Source organism: Balaenoptera acutorostrata, chromosome 2 (genome assembly GCF_949987535.1).
Source record: "Balaenoptera acutorostrata chromosome 2, mBalAcu1.1, whole genome shotgun sequence".
Taxonomy (NCBI): Eukaryota; Metazoa; Chordata; class Mammalia; order Artiodactyla; family Balaenopteridae; genus Balaenoptera; species Balaenoptera acutorostrata.
In genome coordinates this window covers 93,505,226-93,527,939 of record NC_080065.1, presented here as the reverse complement: position 1 = coordinate 93,527,939, position 22,714 = coordinate 93,505,226, and the positions used below count along the sequence as shown (strand labels likewise).

General features: G+C 42.9%; 1 protein-coding gene and 1 long non-coding RNA gene across 2 annotated transcripts in view; one reads left to right on the top strand and one right to left on the bottom strand.

Moving 5' to 3' along the window:
* Positions 1 to 5,282, bottom strand: part of MAN2A1 (mannosidase alpha class 2A member 1) — a 161,402-nt gene extending 156,120 nt beyond the window's left edge. Inside the window, exon 1 of the mRNA XM_007192085.3 lies at positions 4,543 to 5,282. Coding sequence (XP_007192147.1) covers positions 4,543 to 4,677 — 135 coding nt within the window. The 5' untranslated portion in view covers positions 4,678 to 5,282. The remainder of the gene's footprint in view (positions 1 to 4,542) is intronic.
* Positions 5,279 to 22,714, top strand: part of LOC103011899 (uncharacterized) — a 29,637-nt gene continuing 12,201 nt past the window's right edge. Inside the window, exons 1-2 of the long non-coding RNA XR_009007131.1 lie at positions 5,279 to 6,225; positions 16,253 to 16,444. This is a non-coding gene — a long non-coding RNA (uncharacterized LOC103011899). The remainder of the gene's footprint in view (positions 6,226 to 16,252; positions 16,445 to 22,714) is intronic.

Below are 22,714 nucleotides of genomic sequence, written 5' to 3'. Positions count from 1 at the left end.
GCCTCTCACTATCGCGGCCTCTCTTGTTGCGGAGCACGGGCTCCAGATGCGCAGGCTCAGTAATTGTGGCTCACGGGCTTAGTTGCTCCGCGGCATGTGGGATCTTCCCAGACCAGGGCTCGAACCCGTGTCCCCTGCATTGGCAGGCAGATTCTCAACCACTGCGCCACCAGGGAAGCCCCTGTTCATTATTCTTAAGATTCACAGATTTCTAAAAGCAAGAAAAAACAACTGGGGGACTGAGGTCAACTTTAATTAAACATATACTGTGTTGAACTCTTAAGAAAGTACTAGAGATGTAAAGTGTTTAAGCATGTTTTTATATGTGTATTATATTTTCACAGTAAAAGTGAAAAAAAAAAAAAAAAGACATAAAAGTCCCCACCTACCAACGTCTTTCAATCAAATACTTAAAGACATTCACACTTTCTCACTTGATAAATGTTTTCTGGGCACCAAGATAAAATCTGAACTTCACTTTCACATTCTCCATCAGTCGCGATCTCTGAACTTTCAAGGGTTAATATGAATCGCTATGATCATATGCTATACTAGTTATGTAAAGATCGATCATTTGTTATACAAAACCTAAGCCATTAATTCTCCAGATCCAAACATAAGACATTAATAAGCCATCCTCTTATACACAATGTAGATATTAAGAAACTTGTGAAATCGCTTGTAGGAAGTGATGAAGAATTTCAGGAAGACCTTAACAATGTTCTCCTTTCCATCTGCTTGAATTCTTACATTACCTCAAAGCATCTTCAGGACATTAGGCCCTGGTCAGCCTCTCATTCACAGTGGAATTTTTATTAATTTTTCTAGCTGAGATTTATTAACCCTAAAATACACACAAGCTAAAACAGACAAAGCCACCTGTTGCCTCAAGGCCTCAAAGGAATTCCTCCCAGAAGCACAGGGGAAAGCCTTCCAAGGACTATCTCAGAGGCAGGCAGCCGCTCCAGGGTGGGAGAACCTGGAGCACCCAGAGTTGGGCCCACTTCCACCCTAGAGTCTGGCCAAGTGGTGGAAAACACAGACTTGGGGGAGGAGGCAAAAAGAAAGAAAGCCAGAATAACAGCAAATAGACTGCTCTCAACTGAAGACGGTTTTCAAACATATCTTGTTTACATGATGGACCATGTAAGGTTCCATGTTAACTGGAAGAAACTAAAACGGACAATTCAGAGGAAATCAATCCCTTTCTAGAGAAATCATTCTACTAGACACCAAAAAGATTTATAGTGACTGACTAGCTTGGCTCTATTAAAACTAAGGAATTCAATACCCAAACTCATCAAAGAAATATAATTTAGTGCAACCTAGCTTTGCTATGCTTGGTGTTCTCATCAGATTAAGATTTACATAGGAGTTAGGAGTAGTGAAAAAATAAAAATCAACTCAAATGCTGGGATGCTATGCTGCATAATGGTTTTCATTATAATGTTTAGCTCTCAAGCGAGCTAGAAGACATTCTGGGAGAGAGAGAAATCTCAAGCATTAAACGTTTCAGAAAAAGGAGCACATTCAGTGGTCTGGAACTGAACCTGCAATATCTCTGAGGTATGCCTGTACCCTATGACCCAGCAATTGTACTCCTGGGCATTTTTCAGAGAAATGAGGGCTTACGTTCACACAAAAATTGTACGCGAATGTTTATAATGTTCATAGCAGTTTTATTTGAAATAAACTGCCCCAAGCTGGAAACTACCCAGATGTCCTTCAATGGGTGAACGGTTAAACAAACTGTGCTCTATCTATGGAATACTACTCAGCAATAATAAGGAACAAAAGAAAAATGAAAAGATAACAACATCAGCAAAAAATAATAAGGAACAAACATGTAACAAACATGCCTCTCCAGAGATTTAGACTGAGTGAAAAAAGCCAATCCCCAAAGGTTGCATGCTACATGATTTCACTTGTCATTCTTGAAATGACAAAATTATAGAAATTTAGAACAGGTGAGTAATTGCCAGGGGCTAGAAGGGAACAGGGACAGGAGGAAAATGGTTGTGGCTATAAAAGGGCAATGTAAGGGGTCCTTGTGGTGATGGAAATATTCTGTATATTGACTGTATCAAGATATAAATAGCCAGCGTGTGATACTGTATTACAGTTTTGCAAGATGGTACCACTGGGGGAAACTGGTAAAGGATACATGTGATCTCTGTATTATTACTTATACGTGCATGTGAATCTACAATTATCTCAAAATCAAACATTTTTTTTTAAAAAGGCATAAAAAAAAAGCACATTCATTAGGGCTTCATAATAAAAACTCCTTTAAAAAAAAAAGTCATAAGCTAAGGAGCTGCAGAGCAGAATGCTCTATTTTCCACAAGCAAGTTGGGGGACTAAACAGGCAAAGGATTGCCAAGGGGCAGTACAGCATAGTAGCTGAGAGCTTAGACTCCAAAGGGTGCCTGTTGAAATCTCAGCTTTTAGCTGTGTGACTTTGGGCAAGTTACTCCCTCTGTGCCTAAGTTTCTTCAGCTACTGGGTGGTGATTGTGTGAATGCAGTTTACCATGTCAGACTAAGACACACAGGCTGTTATCAGACATACAAGAGTTAGGCTTATACAGCATTTATCCAGTCCACCTGCGTGGGGATTCAGCGGCTCTCCAAAACTGAATCAGCAAAGGGGCCTATTGCACCGAAAAGCCAGTACTGAAAATCTGAGAAAGGCAAACTTAAGTATAAAAAGTTCCACCTTCCAAACCCTCTCCCCTTGCACACAAAACAGAATACACGCAGGGCCTTCTCTTCCAGCAGCCACTGTCACTTTCCATTAAATGCTTTATGTTGTAAGCAGAACTTCAGCCCCTTGACAAGGACTAGGGCTGGATATTAAAATATTGGAATTAACTTCGTCTAAGACGTCCCAGTAACCAAACGACTCACTCACTTCTTTAGAAACAGTAAAATGTCAAGGTTGCCAGAGAACCCCAGCCCCAGATGTGTGCATAAATCATTGCGAAGTGTTCATCAAGTCAAAGCCAAAGGACATTACTCAAGATAACACTTTAAGTAAAATCTATCAGTTTTTATGGTTTTTCCTGTAATGGAGAAAATTCAAAAAAATAGGATTACTGGGGGAAAAATCATGGTAAGTTAAGCCCCAAAATTGTACAACATATTATAAAAAGGCTTAGAACTCCTCCTTTTGCTCTGGCTTTAGAGGATTTACCCTTCCTCCCCCACCCCCGCCCCTTTTTTTAACTGTTTTATCCAATCTCATCAACAAGCACTGGACAAACTCTAAACTATCCCATAGTGTTTATCTCACTATATTTTCTCTCTAACACTACCTAAAAGCAAAAGCTTTTAAATTTTTTGATACATCTGTTTACAACCAGATTTTTAATACCTCTCGTCTGCAAGGCATTTTGAATGCTCTGTACTGATGACACCATCCACAAAGGGGTCTTTTTTTCACTTTCATAATAATTCAGGTAAAATTAGTAGTCTAATTTCATTAAACTCAAGCCTATTGTCCTAGCGTTTCACAAGAACAAAAGGCAAGAATATTCTTTGGTCATTTACACTGTAACACAAAAGAAAAACAAACAAACAAACAAACAAACACCAACTTGTTCACGTCCTACATTTCTCTACCCTTGAGCGAAGTAGTTGATAAATCAGCTTGTCAGAGTTTTGGGTTCTTCGGTTCATTCATTACAGGGGATACTACCCAATACCCAGTTTTACTAAAATTTCTGGATCGTACAGGTCATTGGCAAATCACTTGAAACAAATCGCACACGCGGTATATCCTCCCAAATAAAACCGATTGTCTCCGTTTGCTCATTTTTAGTAACTTGAGATAAAAGACTTAAGACGGGTCGTTTTCCCAACTCGTTTGACAATTTGACCGCTGGCTCGGGACTGAGCGCCCCATAGCTACAGGCTGGAGTATAACAAGCGCTTCCCCACCAGGCTCCCTCATCTGCTCCAAACAAACCCCATGTAATAGCTGAAGAATGACGACACTAAAATCAACCCTACAGATTCATACCTTAGAGGTCTGCAACATGGAATAAACTTTTTTTCCTCAAGCGACAGTGCAGTTAAAATAAATAAATAAATGAAACACCCAGATGGGGTTTGTTTGATTCATTTCCGCGACTGGGTGCGCGCAGGGTGTCTGTGCAGCTTAACCCTGTGTGGGCCTAGGGGCTCACCAACAGCTGTCAGGGGGCGCTGCGCCAACGAGGGAGCGCCTCACGCCGCGCCGGTTCACTGGCCAGCAGGTGACCACCCCAACAGGCCCGGGTGCGAGTGCGGGAACAAGGCGACTTCCCCTGAGCGTGATCCGGCCACCGCACGCCGCCTGGTACTTTGTTAACTCCGCGCGCCCGGGATGAGGTGGCTGCGGAGCCCAGGCTGGAGGAGGATCCAAGCCTCCTCCAGTTTGGCCTCGCCCTGACGGAGCGCGGAGCATCGGCGAGAGGGAGAGGTCACGGAGCAGCGGGTAACTACGGGCCCCCACCCCTACCCTCTCGGAGCCCCGTGTCCCCACTTTCTCGGTCCTTACCTGGGGAAAGGAGCCCTCGCGGCGCGGGCTCTTGGGGTAGTCTAAGTGACCCCGGTCCAGCATCAGGTAGAGCGAAAAGATCACCACACAAAATATAGCGCTGCCAAACACGGTAAACTGGCGGCTTAACTTCATTTTTCCTCGATAGACTCGGGGACAGGGCACTGTCCTCACCCGGAGGAGGAGGCGGACTGTGGACTCCTGGAAGCGGCCGCCGGAGGCTCCCTGCTCCCGGGCTTGGGCTCTCCGCGCTCTCCGCTGCGGATGCAGGTCCGGGCGGCGCTCCGCACCTTATCTCCGGCGCCACCACGCGCCCTTGGCCTTCGCCCTGGCCCACCGCCCTCCGTGGGGCCGGGCGTCCCTCCTGAGGCGGGACTCGCCTGCAGCCCGGAAGGGGCCCGCTCAAACTAGATCTCGAGTTCAGCGCCGGCACCCGGCAGGGCGCGCGGGGCAGGCGGAGGAAAGGTCGCTGTCTGGACTTCCTGCCACCGTCGCCCCGACCAAGTCGGCAGGAAAAGTTTTCTCGACCAGGGCAGGCGTGTCCTCTTCACCCAGGAGGTGCGGGCTCGGCGGCTCTAGGGTCGGCGGCGCGGAACTGGGTCCGAGGAGCCGTGGGGAAAGAAATGAGTGGGAGGAGCCGGGCCCCACAACTTAGCGCCGGGACAGCAGGGCCCGCCCCCGTGGCACCGACCCCGCCTCCCCCGACTGAGCCCCTTCCTGCTGCCGCCGCCGCCGCTGAGGCCGGGCCGGGGTGCACCCCGGGCGCGGGGACGCACGAGTCCGGCAGGAGTTTCCTCCGAGTGCGCGTCCGCCCGCCGGCGCCTCCCGCCCCCCACCGCCCTTTTCGCTCAGCTCTCGGACCCGGGCTGCGCTGGGAGGGCGCAGGGGGCGGGCGGCGGCGGCGCGCGGAGGAGGAAAAGGAGAGCAAGGAGAGGACCTTCCCCGGAGAAAAGCCCGCTCCAGCTGCAGCCGCGAGTCCCCTCCCTCCCGCCCCGCAAATGCGGAGATGGCGGCGGCAGCTGCGAAAGGAAACGCCGGTTCTCCAGCGCCACTCAGCGCTCCTGCACCGCCCGCCACGAGCAGGAGGAGACGGCGGCGGTGCAGTGGCCGCTGGGTCAATAGGCGCCGGCAGCCCCGGAGCTGAGCAGGCGGCGGGCCCCGCCTCCTCCCGACGCGCCGGGATGAGGGGGCGGGCTCCCCGGCGCCCAATCACGACGCGCCGCTTGCAGGGCCCGCCCCGCGTCGGCCTCCCGGAGCCCCCCGCGGTGGGAAGACCTCAGACTGCTTTTGTGACCTGGGAGGCAGTATTGCTCAAGTTGAGGCCCTGAGAGACCCTGGGGCGCCAGCAGCCCAGTTTTGCTGCGCTTTCTCCCCACTTGCTTTTCACTGCCCAGGTTTTCTGTCCTTGAGGTCCCAGGCCTGGGGTGCCTTGGACGGAAACTCGGTGAGGAGAAGGGGGCTGCGAATTCTGTTCAGACTCATCTTTTCCTCCGCGGCTTTTGGTGACGTCTGGGGAAACCTGAGGGAAAGGAGCCTGCCGAAGGACCCTCCAGACAGGTGTAGACATCTGGCTACAAAAATCTGTGAGGAGAGCCTGCTTGTGCCGGTTATTGATTTATTGCCTCTCAACTCCAAATTCACCCTTTTTGACTGCACTGTGAAAATGGATCTGGGCCTTTTAAAGTAAGTTTTCCTTTGCCAGCAGGGGCTGAAGCTTTGTCCGTAGAGGATGCTGAAGAGACATTACAGGAAGGAAAGTATTTTGCTACCTGGTTTTGGTGCATTGGTAGGCAGGCTCTTGCAGCATACCTGGCTTTCTCCAGGGCCGAGCTCTTATGCTGCTTAGGGGCCAGCGGTTTCCTCCCACGTCCCCAACTCTAGTGATTTTGTAGTAGGGGGGCTAAAGATAGACACTACTTCGTGAATAGCTTTCTGGGCACCCTGGAGGCAAGATCTGTAGCCAGTTCCAGAGAGCCGATTTTTCACAAGGTGTGGCACCACAGTGATTTCTCTGCCATTCAGTGAGCCAGGCTGTGCCCTCTGCAGTAATTTTTGGATCTTAGCCCTGGGAAGGACTAGGGGAGCTCTTCTTTGAGAACTCTTTCTCCTAGTCCAAGGGTTAGTTATAAGGTTAGCTCCTTAAAGCTCCTCTTTCTATATTCTCTAGGGTTCTCCTCTTACTAGTGAATCTCTCGTTACTCCAAAACCCTGTTATAGTTAATAATTCTTTTTATTAAACTTTATCTGTAGTCCCAGGAGATAGACCTGCAAAGATAGGATTAGGAGTTTGGTTTGATTGGGCCTTTGGGCTTGAGCTCAGTGCTGAGTTCTTTGCCAAAGTGAATTAAGACGCTAATAATTCATAGTACACGGGGCATCCCAATTAACCAGTCACCTGTGGCTGATTGTGGTGAACTACCAAGTTCCTTGGAGCCCCAAGTGGCAGCTACGCTGTACTGTTACGGCTGTAAGGTAACTATAAGGACTATGGTGTGAGATGTATTCTTTAGAGTTCCTTTGAGTGCTTTTATTTTTTTAAGTTTTTACAGTTTTATTGAGAAATAATTGGCATACACCACTGAATAAGTTTGAGGTATACAGCATGATGGTTTGCTTTACATATATTATAAAATGATTACCACAATAAGTTTAGTTCTCATCCATCATCTAAATACAATAAAAAGAAAAAAAGTTTTTTCTTACAATGAGCACTTTTAGGACCTGCTCTCTTAACAATTTTCCTATATATTATACAGCAGTATAAACTATCATCATCATGTTGTACATCACATCCCTAGTACTTTTTTTTTTGAATTGTAGTTTATTTTTTTATACAGCAGTTTCTTATTAGTTATCTATTTTATACATATTAGTGTATATATGTCAGTCCCAATCTCCCAATTCATCCCACCACCCCTTCCCCCCCACCTTGAAAGCTTAAAAAGAGAAATGACAAGCACAGTTCCAAGTGATGGTATGAGAACCAGAGAGACAGACTCCATACAATTCTGAAGGAAGCTCTTATTGATCGTAGCAACAAAACGATATTGCTGAAAATCAAAACACAAAATTTTAATTTTCACGTTACTGAATTAGAACTTCTTGAATTCATGGATGTGCAAGTTTCTCGTGTAAAAGTTAGGGTGCTGTAAAATAATAGGATCCCAAAACTTGGAGTGGGTTAGACCCAGATGAAACTGACAATCTTGAACCCCCAAGTCACTCTGAGCCTCTCTTACTAGTGGAAGTAGGTTGCCCTCCAGTTTCTGAAGAGGTAGGCTTCCTCTGCTTGAAAACTCACCTGGGGCAGATGCCTTGAGAGGAAATTCACATTCTCCTCAAAACCCACAGTAATCACCCTCTACTACAGTGTACTCACAACTAGGATCAAATTTCAGCATGCTCCTGGGGTATAGGTGCACACTATGATGGAGGAAGTAGTAACTTACACACCAAAGTAACTACAAGGCTTTGATAACATATAGGCAGAAACGTGGAGAACGTGTGGGAGTGGATTCTGAGGGTGTTAGACCATGGAGGATGGAATGTAATACTATACTGAGCCAAATTTATTGTTATGGTGTTTATTATATGTGTTAGCTCATGCAGCTAGAGGTGGGTCTAATAGCTTACTTGGTTGGCTGATGGAAACTTGGACTCATCAGTTGCCTAGAGTTTGTGAGGTTGAAATGCCAGAGCTTCCCTGACATGATGTGAAACAGGGAATCCAAAAGTTTAGGGAAATGTTACACTGGACTTATCATATGTAATCTGCATGCACATTCCCCAGCTGTGTTCCATGCAAAGGCCCAGAAGATGCTCCTTCAATGAAGAACTGAGAAATACGTTAGTGAAAGGAAGACATGCATCTCTGAAAATCTCTGTGGATGTTTCCCTCTGTAGGCCACGTATGACTATAGAGGATGCCACTATTGAAGTGCACTCACTGATAACAATGGGGATGACAGGATCCCAAAATAGCACAGACCACCAAAGGTAATGTGGGTACATCTGCCTTATGAAAGGGCAACAGGTGTGTACAGGCAATCAGAGTGCCTTGGCCCACAGTGATGCCCTAGGAAAAAAATAGATAGGCAACCTAATAGAGTACTACTTGATATTTATTAACAAGAAAAGCTCTAAATCAGGTAGCCAGTATCTGACCTGAGTCACCACAGTGGACTCTCACTCAGTTTTTAGACCTATATCAATTCACAGACCCAGAACCCCTTGATTGAAGGAGAGTCTGTGTACTCTTTAGGAATTACCTTGCACCACTGCCACAGTACACGTTGTAAATGTTCCCTCAATCTTGTCCCCCAAAAATGTGTGGCTATATACGAGAGTGGCAGTACATTGGAGAAAAGGGTATATGGAGATCTTTTGAGGTTTTCTAGACATCAGATCTGAACTGATGCTAATTCCTAGGGACTCAAAACACCACTGTGACGCTTCAACCAAAGCTGGAGTTTATCTTGGTTAGTAGATAGATGAAGTCTTAGCTCATATCCAGCTCACAGTTGGTTGTTAGGTCACTTGATCCACACACCAACTGTGTGATTATTTTCTCAGTTCTAGAGCTGATCATATCCCCGTTTTGGCTTTCCTATCCATAGGATGAAGTCCATTATAGTAGGAAGAGCTAAGTGGATGCGCCTAGAAATTTCACTCTCTTCCAAGATAGTAAAGCAATTAATGTTGTTGCTGGGTCCAAGCTCATGCTGCTCGCCGCATGACAGGCCAGTGAATCAAGAGACGATATGTTGGGACAAGGAATAGTGACTTTACTCAGAAAGCCAGCAGACCAAGAAGATGGTGGACTGGTGTCCCAGTGAACTATCTTGCCTGGGTTTGGACGCTAGTTTCTTTTATAGAGCAAAGAGGAGGAGGTGAGGAGGTAAAGTAAAAAAAGCTGATATGTTTTTGCAAATATTTCTGGGTTTCAGCCAGACTCTGGAGGGGATGTGTTAATTTCTTCTTTGCTGCAGCCATTTACAGGTGGGCCTGGTCAGGATGTTTCCTGTGAGCTAAACAAAGGTATTTAAGCTTAAGTTCTGGCATGGGAGGCTGGGTTCCCAGAGATGGGCCCTTATGCATACTTTAAGCTATAGGCAACATCCCTTAAGTGATTAACTTGTAGCAAAAGCAGTAGAATACAAATGTTAAAGTAAAAGAAACAGATCAAATGTGGAGTCACATTTGTTCTTCCCTGTTACAATGTCATCATAAAAGACTTGAAAAAAAGTAGGGGTGCTGATACCTATGACATTCTCATTTAACTCACCAGTTTGGCCAGTGCAGAAGTGGATCTTGAAAAATGACTGTGCACTATTATAAACTTAACCAGGCGGTAATTCTAATTGTGGCTACTGTCCCAGGTGCAGTGTTTTTACTGGAACAAATCAGCACAGCACCTGGCACTTGGTATACAGCTACTGACATGGATAATGCTGTCTTCTCTATACTTACTCATAAAAACCACCAGAAGCAGCTGGCTTTTACCTAACAGGGCTAACAGTATGTTACTGAGTCCTGGCTCGAACTGCTTACTGCTCAACAGGCCAATAAATCAAGAGACAAGTTATTGGAGCAAGGAATGGCAACTTTATTTGGAAAGCCAGCAGACTGAGAAGGTGGTGGACTAGTGTCCCAAAGAACCATCTTTCTCGTTAGAATTCAGGCTTCTTTTATACTAAAAGGGGAGAGGGTGTGGTTAGTTGTTGCAAGCTTCTTGGTGTCACAATCCTTTGTTCTTACAACTGTCCAGGTAGGTCAGGTCACAATGTTCCTGTAAACCCCCAACAAGAAATGTTATTCTCTGTTCTGCAACTTTTTATCTCTATGTGAATGGAAAAGTGTTATACCCTTAAAGATCAGAGCCTTGAGAATGGGCTATCCTGTATATTTCAGGCTATAGGCAACTTTCTTAACTTGTAGCAAAAGCAATGGAATACAAAGGTTAAAGTAAAAGAAACAGATTAAATGTGGAGTCATATTTGTTCTTCCCTATTACAAATGTACCTCCACAGTATTGCCTCAGGAGCACATCAGTTCTCCTCAACATAGCCTACAGAAATACTGATCATCTTGACATTCCACAAAACACCACACAGGTTCTTTTTGGTTGTTTATAATGACAACAGTATGCTGATTGAATATGATAAGCAGGAAGCAGCAAGTATTTTATACACCTTAATAAGATTTGTTTGAACTAGAGGGCATCAGGTAATAATCAGGAGTGTGAGATGACAACTCTGAAGTGGTCCTGGCAAGGCCCACACCTCAGGGGTGGGATAAGTTCTAGGATGGTACAAGCTAAACAAGGAAAAAGCCACTGAGAGAGAAATCCAAGCAAATGGTGCTGGTTAGAAATTATAGGATTGGAAAAAATAGTGAAGTGAGTGCTGCAGACACCAGTCATACCAATCATGTGGCTATGGAAGGAAAGCGACAGTACAACTGGTGGAAAAGGAACACCCTAAACCCCAGGAAGTCAAGAGTCGGGGGAAGACTCATTAACCTCTCTTGGGTCTTACCTGTAGGACACCTGGCCTGGTATCGCAGGATGCTTTGGTAGCTGAATACCCATTCTTAACTTAGATCCTAGATCCTTAGGTCTTAGGACATAGATCCTTAGTCCTTACATCTTAAACTCAGGACTGTTGACCTTTCAGATGGATGACTTCCACCCACGATGACAGAGCAAGATTAATTTTCTGGACGTTAATATGGTTCCACCTAGCCTGAGATTATTCAGTCCCATGTGTTCTCTATTTACCAGCTTAAAAAAAAAAAAAAAAAATTCTCTTCTATGCTTTCCCCAGACCATTGCTCATGAGCTGAATTTGACTGATTGCTGTATCTATCACTCCCTCCTGACCCTACTGCCAAATACTTAACAGATGTTCCTTTGGACACTGAAAAGTCAAACCTTGACCCCCATGTCAGCAAAATGCTGTTGCTGAAGTCACTATAAACCGATTAGCAGAATCTAGTTTACCTGGAGCAGTTCTTACTGTAAAGGCTAGGCTGATTGGCTATGATGGCCAGATTGTTCTCCTCAAAAGCACTGCAGGCTGCTTTGCAGGAATAATTTAGGTTTAACCAAGGGGTTTGTCCATCACAAGGGACACAAAATTGACTCGCTGCAATAAATGATACTAAACACTCCTAATACAGTTTATGCCCCAATAGGGTACTACCTCTAATGTGGACATCAGGCCTATACTTGCCTAACAAAAACGAGTCTGAACTCTAATGTAAGTGGTTATAGACAATCACATTTCTCTGGACCTCCTGCTGGCCAGTGAAGGTAAAATATGTTCAAATGCCAGCACGTGTTGCTTCACTGTGATTAATAAATCAGGGCAGGTGGAGAGATCTATCTCCTACCTTAGAGAGAAAGCTGTGTGGCTCTCTAAGGTCTATATCAGTGGTACCTGAGAGGTACTTAGCTGGCTTGGCTCTGGTTGGGAGCCTGTTTGCAATTTAGCCTTCAAATGGGTCTGATCATCCTGCTAGGAGTCAGAGTCAGGGTCACCCTCATCTGAGGTAGCCTAAGATGAATAGAAACTATTTGGTTCAAGCCCCTGCAATTAATCAGTAGAGTTAATTAGGTAATCTAATGGGTGGCCTGAATTCCTGAAAATAATTCTTTCTTGGATACATGAAAGGTCAGGGATGGAGTTACTGAGAGACAACTCTGCTACCATATGGCTTTACATGGCTTTATGTAGGCCAGTCAGGCAAGTCTGACCAGAGTCTTCCTGGAATGCCCTGCAATTCCTTCTCGACCAGGGGGAGATAAGCTTCTTGTGCGGAGCTGCCAAGAGACTGCCGTAAAACCATTTCTCACCCATCTCCCTCATTTCAGCTGAGCCTAGGACTTTCCATCTAACTCCATCTTCCTTCAAATACAGCTGCAAGCTTCTGTGTAAGTCTAGAAACTGCCTGGCTATAGTCAAGATGGCTTCTCAGTAGTAGATCAACCATCACTCCTGTCCCTGTCACTGGGTCCCTCCAATTCAGTGTCCTTCAGTGGGACTAGAGATGTGGGGAGGTGACACCATCCTGGTATTGTTTTTGCTGTGCAAGTAACAAATTGTCTAAATCCAGTTGAGCCTGTGGTCACCTTAATGGCTGAATCTCTCAAAGTGTGGCAAACCAACCTAGAAGCTTTTGTTGTGATCCTTGTGGCTCTGTTAGCCACTGCACTGTTGCTTAGGGGCTGCTCAGCCACTTGTTACTTAGAAGGGTAGGATTTTCCCAATCTGAAGAGTGAATTAAGCCAGTATAATTCAGGGGAAAATACTCATGTGAAAAAGTAGGGGTGAGCAGAAGCAAGTATTTGATATATTGGGGCAGCTAAAGGCTGTAGGGATGAAGTAAGTGGAGAGAGATTGAACACACAGGAAAAAGAAGAGTTCAGTAATATATCAAGGTAGTAGAGAAGAAGATACAGTGATGGGGACCAATAGCTTGGTAGAGAGAATCACTCTGGAAAGGAAGACACCCCCTTCCCTGAGACCAAAGAAGCCTCCTCCCTATCCTTTTCTATCATGGCGCTCCCATTATCTTCTGGTCTATCTCTTACCAGGTCTCCTGACTATCTTGTCCTACTGTCACAACTTTCCCAATTGCCTAAAAATCCTTCAGGAGTTTCCCAGCACCTTCACATTTGATACTAATCACATTAGTATGGACCCTAAGTTCCTTCAAGTTCTGACCTCTGCCTTTTTATTTTTAATTTTAAAAAAATATATGATTTTTAAAGGTTACTTTCCATTTATAGTTATTACAAAATATTGGCTATATTTGTTGTGTTGTACAATACATCCTTAGCCTATCTTACACCCAGTAGTTTGTACCTCCCACTCTCCCACCCCTGTGTTGCCCCTCCCCCTGATAACCATTAGTTTGTTCTCTATATCTGTGTCTGCTTCTTTTATTCACTAGTATGTTGTATTCTTTAGATTCCACATATGAATGATATCATGCAGTAATTTCTCTGTCTGACTTACTTCACTTAGCATAATGCCCTCCAAGCCCATCCATGTTTCTGCAAATGACAAAATTTCGCTCTTTTTCATGGTTGAGTAGTTTTCCGTTGTATATGTGTACCACATCTTCTTTATCCATTCATCTGTTGATGGCCACTTAGGTTGCTTCCATACCTTGGCTATTGTAAATAATGCTGCTGTGAACATTGGGGTGCATGTTTCTTTTCAAATTAGTGTTTTGGGGTTTTTCTGGTTATATACCTCGGAGTCTGACCTCTGCCTTTCTATCCCGGCTTATCTCCTATCGCACTTTCACACACAATCTTCACTCCAGTTATGCTGAACAACTTACCTCTCTCTAATGGGCTAGGCAGACAGGGCTGCTATGTATGGTGGTACAGACTGCACATGGAACATCTCCCAGAAGTGCCATACACATTGCTGATATTGTCAGTTTGTATAGTTATTAGAACTATTTTCTGGAAGATGGCAGTAGACTGTCCTATTCTAATAAAGTTAATATGACAGATTTGTGACAAACAGAAGTAGAGTACTACCTTGAAGAAAGGGTCAGTTTTATAAAAACTTGAACAAAGATGTACCTCAAATCCTTGGTATAAGTTCTTATGTTTAGAATGTCCTTCAGCTGCCTTGTCCACCAGCAAACTCCTACTCATTCCACATAAGGAAACTCAAACACTCTCTCTCTATCTCTTCAAATATTGTCAGGTATTTTTTATAGCTACTTATCTCATGGTCTAGAAATATTTGTGGTTCTTATCCCTCCTCTGAATTGTCTAGTAGTGGGTTATTAATATCCATCTTTATTCATTTTATCCTGAATGAGCACATGAGGTGTTCTGGATCAGAGGCAAATTTCTTATTATCCCACAATAAGTAAGCACTGCATGCTCCCCTCTCCCAGTTTGCCCCAGGCCTTACCCCTGGGACGAAGTGATGAAAGCCAATGGAAATTTCCTTATATGAGTGGTCAGATACTCTGTAGACAAAGGACAAGGCAAAATGATTTTTCTCTGCTTATAAAGGAGGCAGCTGTACCCCTCTTCTCCTGGAAGGGTCTCCTCCTTACTCCAGATGTCTTCAAACTCCAGGGCCTAGGAGTGTCTTCATTCCTAGTTGAAATTTAAATAACTAGAAAGATAACACTCCAGTCTCCCCAGCACCTTCAGAACTAACCTAGGTGCCTTTCCCAGGATATAATTTTTTGCTTTGGGGAAGATAAGAGAGGTTTTATTAACCCTTTGGATCATAGCAGTTAGCTCTGTCATTAGGAAAACAAGCAGCTACAGATCTAATATTTATAGTATGAGAAATGTATCTAGGAAAAGTGAAAGAAAGCATTCTCTGTAGTGCATACATTTCTGTGGCTTAGGAGGCTAGAGCCTCTTACAGGAACACTAAAAAAAACCAACCAAACAAAAAAAAACCCAGGGAAGTTTTATTTTCCCATTTCTAGCCTACATGAGTAAGGTCCCATGTCATACAGATTTCTTCTGATTCCTTCTCCAGGACACACAGCCTTTGTCATTTTGGGAGAGTTACATAAAATCTCCAAAACTCTATTTTCTAATGTATCACATTGAGATAATAATAGCTATTTTTCAGCATTTGCTGTAGGAATCAAGAGGTAACAAATGACATGTTGGGAGAGCATTCCCCAGTTGCCTTCCATTTTCTCTGGGAAATGGAAGAATGGGTTCCATGAAGGGGTGAATAGGGTAGAGAACATTTGAAATTGCCACCATTGGAAGTGGAGAGTGGAGTCCACATAGATAAATTGGACAACGTTGATTTGTTATGGAGCAAGTCTACAATTTTCTCTCCCTGGCTTGAAAGCGCAAGGAATGTGGACTCTGAGGATGACCCATGAATGGCCCTTTCTACCAGGATTCAAGAGCAGTGGCCATACAAGGAGAGCTCAGGGCTGAGAACATATCATATTCTGCCCTTTTCCCTCCCACATAAATATATGTTTGCAGTGGAGGTTTGTTAAAATGAGCACTCAATGATAGCTTGAATAGGAAAAGAGCCTGGGGTGAGGTTTCTAGGTGTGAGGTCTAGCACCATGCTTCTGGAGATGAGAGGCTGTATATCCATACAGAAGCCTCAGGTTATATTTGGTAATAACTGGAAAATCTATCTCTTCCCCTATCAACTTCTTCTGTAATCTGTCTGAGGTCTTCAATTGCCTAAATATATCACACCTAGGGTGAAAGGTTCGAAGGGAGTAGAAACAAAGTTCTAACTTCTAAGACCTTAGAAAATTTTGTAGTTATGATTGCACAAAACTGTAAAGGATGGAGGGTTCAATTATTTTCTCCCCTCTACCTGTTGGGAAAAGCAATCTGCCAAGGGTCCTGAGCATCTCTGTACATTATTTCTGGGTATGCCAAGGATAAAGAGCCCAGACTACTCTTTACTTGGGTCATTTCTCAGGGTTGGATTTGCAGCAAGCAACCTTGAGCAACCAAGTAATAGCTTCCTCCCAAAGAGTAGGATTGCTTACCAAACACTATAAAAGCAGTAAATTCCCCGAGTTCAATATTCCTTGGCTGTGACAGAAAACCACTGAGTATGTGGCAGCCACCTGGACCCTTCCCCTTAGACCGCATGGGATTTTGGGGGCATAAGAAACAAGTGCCAACACCGTGCTAATGCTGCTTTGACATGCTCCTTTGTCTCTAATCCAGGCATCATCTATTTTCTGCTGGCATCCATGAAACAGTAACAGGCCCCAGACTCTTCACATATCCTGAAACTACTCACCTACCTAAGAGAATCTTGACATTATTGGCATAATCTCCATCAGCCTATGCCTTTCCTCTCATGAAAGGAAGCTGAGAGACGGGATGAGTCAAGTAACATAATAAACTTCTGAGAAGGTAAGGGAAAGAGAGCTAAAGGAAGAATGCCTTTTTTCATAATCCTTCTCATTATTTGAAATTACATATTGACTTATTTTATGTCTGTCTCTCCCAGTAGAATGCGAGCTCCTGGAAGTCAGGGACCTTTTTATTTACCACTGTATCTTAATGAGTAAAATAGTGTCTAGAAATGTTGAGGCTTGATAAATATTTGTTGAGATAATTAACAAATTATCTGGGCCCTAAGCCACCAGTTGGGATGAATTGGTAGTACTCATAATAGAAGTCTGTTTGCTCTTGAGCTGAGTTTAAAGATATTCCTCTTGTCTTTGTGAATCGGCGCCAAATCTTTGTGTTCCTACAAGGTTTTTTTAAAGTCCTTTAAAGAGAATTTCCCCCAAAATTATTTTGCTAATCACCTCAGTCACCAAAGGACATCCCATATGGGGACAGGAAGAAATGAACTCTATTTATAGTGAGTGACCATTCAATGCTAGATGCTAAGTACATAGATACTTTGCTTGTATTGCCTCATTTAATTCTCACAACTCTACAAGATTAGTATACTGATATCTATTTCATATATATATATATGCGTGTGTGTGTGTGTGTGTATATATATATATATGTGTATATATATATGAACTTAGATACAAAGAGGTTAAATAACTTGCTTAAGGATACATAACTACTAAACTAGCTTGTTTTTTTCTGGTTTCAAAACCCCTCCTCTATTTGCTATAGCATTCTATAGAGTTATAATACTTTGTATCTTGTGTTACGGTGAATAGATTTTCCAAAATAATATCTAGGATGTGTATCAGTAGGATTCAGTGCGAAAAAAAATAGAAACAATTCTAAGTATTTTAAGCAGGAAGGTATTTAATAGAGGGTACTTTCAAAAATCCATGTCAGGATTGGAGAAGTGCGTTAACAGACTAGGCCTGTAAGAATGAACGATTCCAGCATAATACAGAGGTGACCTATCAGTGGATCTATTATTGCTGAGGATGACTGGAACACTGGGTTCAGAAACATAACCCTATGATAGAAGGTGGAGTCAAAAAGCTACTGCTCTCATAGCGGCCACAACTGCTTATTGTCTTCCAGGAGGCTGAGTAATAAACTATGGAACATTGCTCTAGAAAAATGTTTCCATGACCTTAATTATAAGAGAAATACAGTCAGAAGTGGTCAGAAGGATGCCTCAACTTCTCTTATGTTTTCTAAATCTTGCACAAGTATACCTAACTGGCAGACCTAATTCATACCCATAGCTCTAGGTGCAAAGAAGTCTAGGACATGTTTTAAGCTTCCAGTCTCTGCATTACGAATGCCGCCATAAGAGGACGGTAGAATGGACATTGGGTGAGCCAACCTGCAGTACTTAGCCCAGGCAGTATTTGGAGAAATACAAATACTTCTACAGAGAGAGTGGGTTAAAATGTTCAAAACTGACTCTGTCCAGGAAAACCTATATGATATGATTATTTATTTGAACTCCAAACTCCTAACATGCAACTCTTAATGGCTATGATTTATCCTGGGAAAAATGTTCCCTATGCACGTTAAGGCCAATAATATATCTAAAATTATTTGTGATGTGGGATCATTACTTTCATTTTTCTATAGCCCTTTGTTTGCTGACACTATTATTGGCATGAATTTTCAGAAGAGGAGGCTTATTTCCAGCAGGCCCCAGGCCTTTCTCTGGATTCTTTTTGACTCTGATTTCTCATATGCCAACACAATACTCACATAGGAAGGGCTTAACAATTTAGTACTCTAAAGCTTCAAAGACACTTAGCACATCCAAACATTTTACATGGAGGCCCCAGAGAAGTAAAAAGATTTGCCCAGGATCTCACGGAGACTAGACTAGAAGCCAAGTTCTCTGGCTCCTGTCCAAAGCTTTTTTTCATCACAACATAACCAAGCCTTGGATTGTATGCTTCCTAAATACAGTGATACTGTGTGTGTGTGTGTGTGTGTGTGTGTGTGTGTGTGTGTGTGTGAGAGAGAGAGAGAGAGAGAGAGATTCCATTTATATCAAGTTCAATAACAGGCAAAATGAAGCTATACTTTTAGGGAAGCATACTTAGATGTTAAAGTATGAAGCAGAACAAGGAAGTGTTAACCATCAAAGTCTGATTAGTGGTGGAGGTGGGGAGTTGTTACTGGAAAAATGCACATGGGGATTTTGGGGATGATGGCAATGTCTCAGGAAACTCAGTTTTGTAAAACTCAAGCTTATTTTTTTAACCCAGTATAATGTATTTGACTTTTTTGTCTTTAATAACACTTAGTCTTAGTACTCACTGTATGAAAGAGCCAGGCTATGTGCTTTCCATGGATTATTTCATTTAACTCTCACTAGAACACGCTAATAGAGGCACTATTAGTATGCCCATTTTATAGATGAGGAAACTAAGGCATAGCCTTTACTAATCTGTCCAAATCCACACAGTTAAGTAGCAGAGCTGGTATTTGATTCATCAGGCCCCAGTGTCAGGTGCTTAAGTACTCTGCTAATGCTAGCCAACAGAAATTTTGTGGGTGAGTCTAATTATAGACCCCTTTATTATCATTATTTCATAGTCATAAAAGTTATAGTTATGAAAACCATATTAATAAGAGAAAAAAATCTTGTTGCAAAACTATACACATATACACACACAGAACTATGTTTACATCTATGTTAAAAATATATATGCATAAGTATAAAAAGACCAGAATATAAAACACTAAGTTAAGATGATGAAAATATAGGTGCTTTTTCCCCCTCTTTTTTGTTTTCCAAATTTATTGTAAAGTAGCCATATTAAATTTATAATGGAAAAATGTGCTCCCATTTACCTGAAACGTAAAATTTCATTTTCACACTCTCCTTTCCTGCAGCTTTGTATAATCTTTTAGAAGCCTCTTCTGTTCAATGAGTAACTTCATTGCTAAATTGATGGCACCGGATCATTCTAGCTATGCAAATCACAGACCCACAGCCAGCTCAGGAAGAAGATTACATTAAAAATGAAAGCAACGTGTGGAGATGTGGAGATAACGTGCTTACAATTATTTCTACATATTTAATATTTATGCAATTACAAAGCCAGTCATGACAAATCTTAAATATTGAGTCATATTCCTTTTGTCCTCTAATATTTTTGACCTTGAACTGAGACTGCCAAATAATATATAAAAAATGGCTGTGGGAGAAGCATTTCTTTTGGCCTATAAATGATAAATGCTTTTTTCTTAGAAAGTGATCTCATTTCTTCCTAGCCTTTGTTTATTTTCAATGCCTTGTATTTTTTTTACTCTGTTACATTCTGATCACCCTTGAAAGCGCTGGGCTTTCAGTCTTCCACAGTTTGGTTGTATTGTTTTCTGGTGCTGCTGCTGCTGCTGTGATGTGTTTTCTGTCACAGGAAATTTACAGGCACATTAGCCTACTTGACAGGCACAACGAGCCACAAGGCTCTCCTAAGGAGAAACAACCACGTGCTGTGGTGAGGTTTTCTCTGTCTCTCCATCTCACCTTCCCTCTTACACCTTAGTACCCCACCATGATTCAGATACAAGTCCCCACCACTTTTGCTTGTAGGTATCGCCTTGGATCCTGGATTTAACTCTCTAGTTCCTGGTGACAGCAGTACATTGGTTCTGCAGTAATTAATTCATATTTCAGCAACAATCTGACTATAGCAGTTTGTGGATAAAGCCCATGCCTTCACTTAGAGCCATATAGATACCAAGTAAGGAACGGGTGGGAACTTTTCTGTTCCTGTGATGAGTCATTGACACAAAGGGGTAAAATAGCATCCAAAAACTATACAAAGGAAAAGCACTATCATTACATTTTATGGAAGGCGTTTAGAGAGAACATTCTAAAACACTCAATTTACTTTTCTCCATGTGCCATAGAAAAATGGTCAACAAAAATCAATGACTTATTAAAAATTCAAAAACATAAAATGAGACATAAATGAAAGGGTAAACTGTTTCCTTGGCAGGTTCCAAATAAATTAGAGTACTACCCTACAGCCACTGGGGAGCCAAAGGCCTGTGCATTTTAAGTTTAACATAGATTATGTTGCCCCTGAGGGAGTAAATCTGCTAAGATACAGCAGTTCTGGTACCTTTGGACCCTGACTTTATGCCAAGCCATCTCTTCAATTTATGATCTTCCAGACCTTTTAAATAATTTTTTTTTTAATTTATTTACTTATTTATTTATTTATTTATTTTTGGCTGCGTTGGGTCTTCGTTGCTGCACGCGGGCTTTCTCTAGTTGCAGTGAGCGGGGGCTACTCTTCATTGCCGTGCACGGGCTCCTCATTACCGTGGCTTCTCTTGTTGCAGAGCACAGGCTCTAGGTGCACGGGCCTCGGTAGTTGTGGCACACGGGCTCAGTAGTTGTGGCTCGAGGGATCTAGAGCGCAGGCTCAGTAGTTGTGGCACACAGGCTTAGTTACTCTGCGGCACGTGGGATCTTCCCGGACCAGGGCTCGAACCCGTGTCCCCTGCATTGGCAGGCAGATTCTTAACCACTGCGCCACCAGGGAAGCCCTTAAATAATTTTTGAAGGGTGATTTTATTTTGAGAATATTCCCTTTATCCTTGGTATATTTGACCATACTCATGTAACTGTGTAACCTACAGAAATTATTAGAAGAATAGTCCAAAATCATATGGAAGTTTCTTGCTTGATTCTCTGTCAAGAAGCAGACATATTTACCAGGCCAATCCATAGCATTGGTCTGAGCTGCTCTATTTATTGAATGAATAAATACATAAATGAACTTTGCATTATCTGGAAACCAGGAATAGGTGGTTTCCTGGTAGATTTATTTTTTAGAGAATTAACTAGGAACATTGTTAGTTTGTCCCTGTCCTAGTCATTTCAGGCTTCTGTAAAAATATAGACTAGGTAGCTTACAAACAGCAGAAATATATTGCTCACAAATTTGGAGGTTGGAAATCTGAGATCAGGGTGCCAGCACTGTCGGGCAAGGGCCCTCTTCCAGAATGCAGGCTTCTCATTGAGTCTCTAAGTGGCCGAAGGGGCTAGGGAGCTCTGTGGAGTCTCTTTCATAAGAGCACTAATCCCATTCATGAGGGCTCTACCCTCATGACCCAAGCACCTCCCAAAGGCCCTACCTCCTATACCATCAACTTTGGGGGGTTAGAATTTCAAAATATAAATTTTGTTGAAAATGAAATAGTCAGGCCATTGCAGGCCCCTTTTCCTTTCTTCTCTTTCTTGGGGCCATGCTCTCCCAAAGGTTTCAGTATAGCCAACTGCAGCTGTGTTCTCACCTATGCCCTCTGTCCCTCCCCATCCTTAAGAGGACAAATGAAAGTTTTTTGGTTCTGGCAGCCTGGTGGTCCTTGGAGAGACTGACTCATTCCTCAGGCTCCCTAAGAGTGAGAGCAGACCATACATTCCTATCTTTAGATTGACTCTTCCTTAGTCTGGTTTTCTGCAATGACAGAGGTTCTCCTCTCTGCCTTTTGATCCTCTGTAGTGACTGCAAGGATGAGAAGAGAGACCTAGTTTTCCAGGTTGTCAGGATGACTAGAGGTCTTTCCAGCTAGTTCAGAACAATGGCAACAGGCACCATTAATCTTGCGCACCATCTGGAAAATACAGAATACCTAAAGAGCAGGAATTATTTATCCTCACACAAAGAAAACCAAGGTGCCAGTCACTGGACTTTATATATAGCCATTCTCCATCTAAATGTCTTTAGAAGTAGAATTCATTAATCTAGGGTGATTTGAGTAAGATTCTTTCTGAAACAAGAGGCCAATTTAGATAAAACCCAAGGTGTCTTTAAACTCATTTTTTTGTTTGTTTTGTTTTTTACCTGAAAAGGTCATAAGAAATGGATAAATTTTCATAAATAATATAAATTTCTGTCTGCATCTAGTGGGAGATTTCCTCTAATTTTAACACTGAAATGTTTTAACAAATAATCATCAAATGCCTATTATGTGCCAGGCAGGCACTGTTGTAGATCCTGGAAATATAGCATAATGTGTACATTAAACCTTCAATGTGAAGACTGCATACAGACGCTGAGAATTCTTCAGGCTCTCTGATGAATCCATTCACATTTTCTGTACCTGTTCATACTTTAAACTGTAGTCAGGTGAGCTCTCCAAACTGGGTTTCACTTGCCTCCCTGATCCCCTAGGACTAAACCAAAGGTATTAAATCCCAGCTCCTTCATCCCCAACCCCAGCCTAGTGGATGCATTTTCACTGGGATGAGTGTATCCAGGAGTA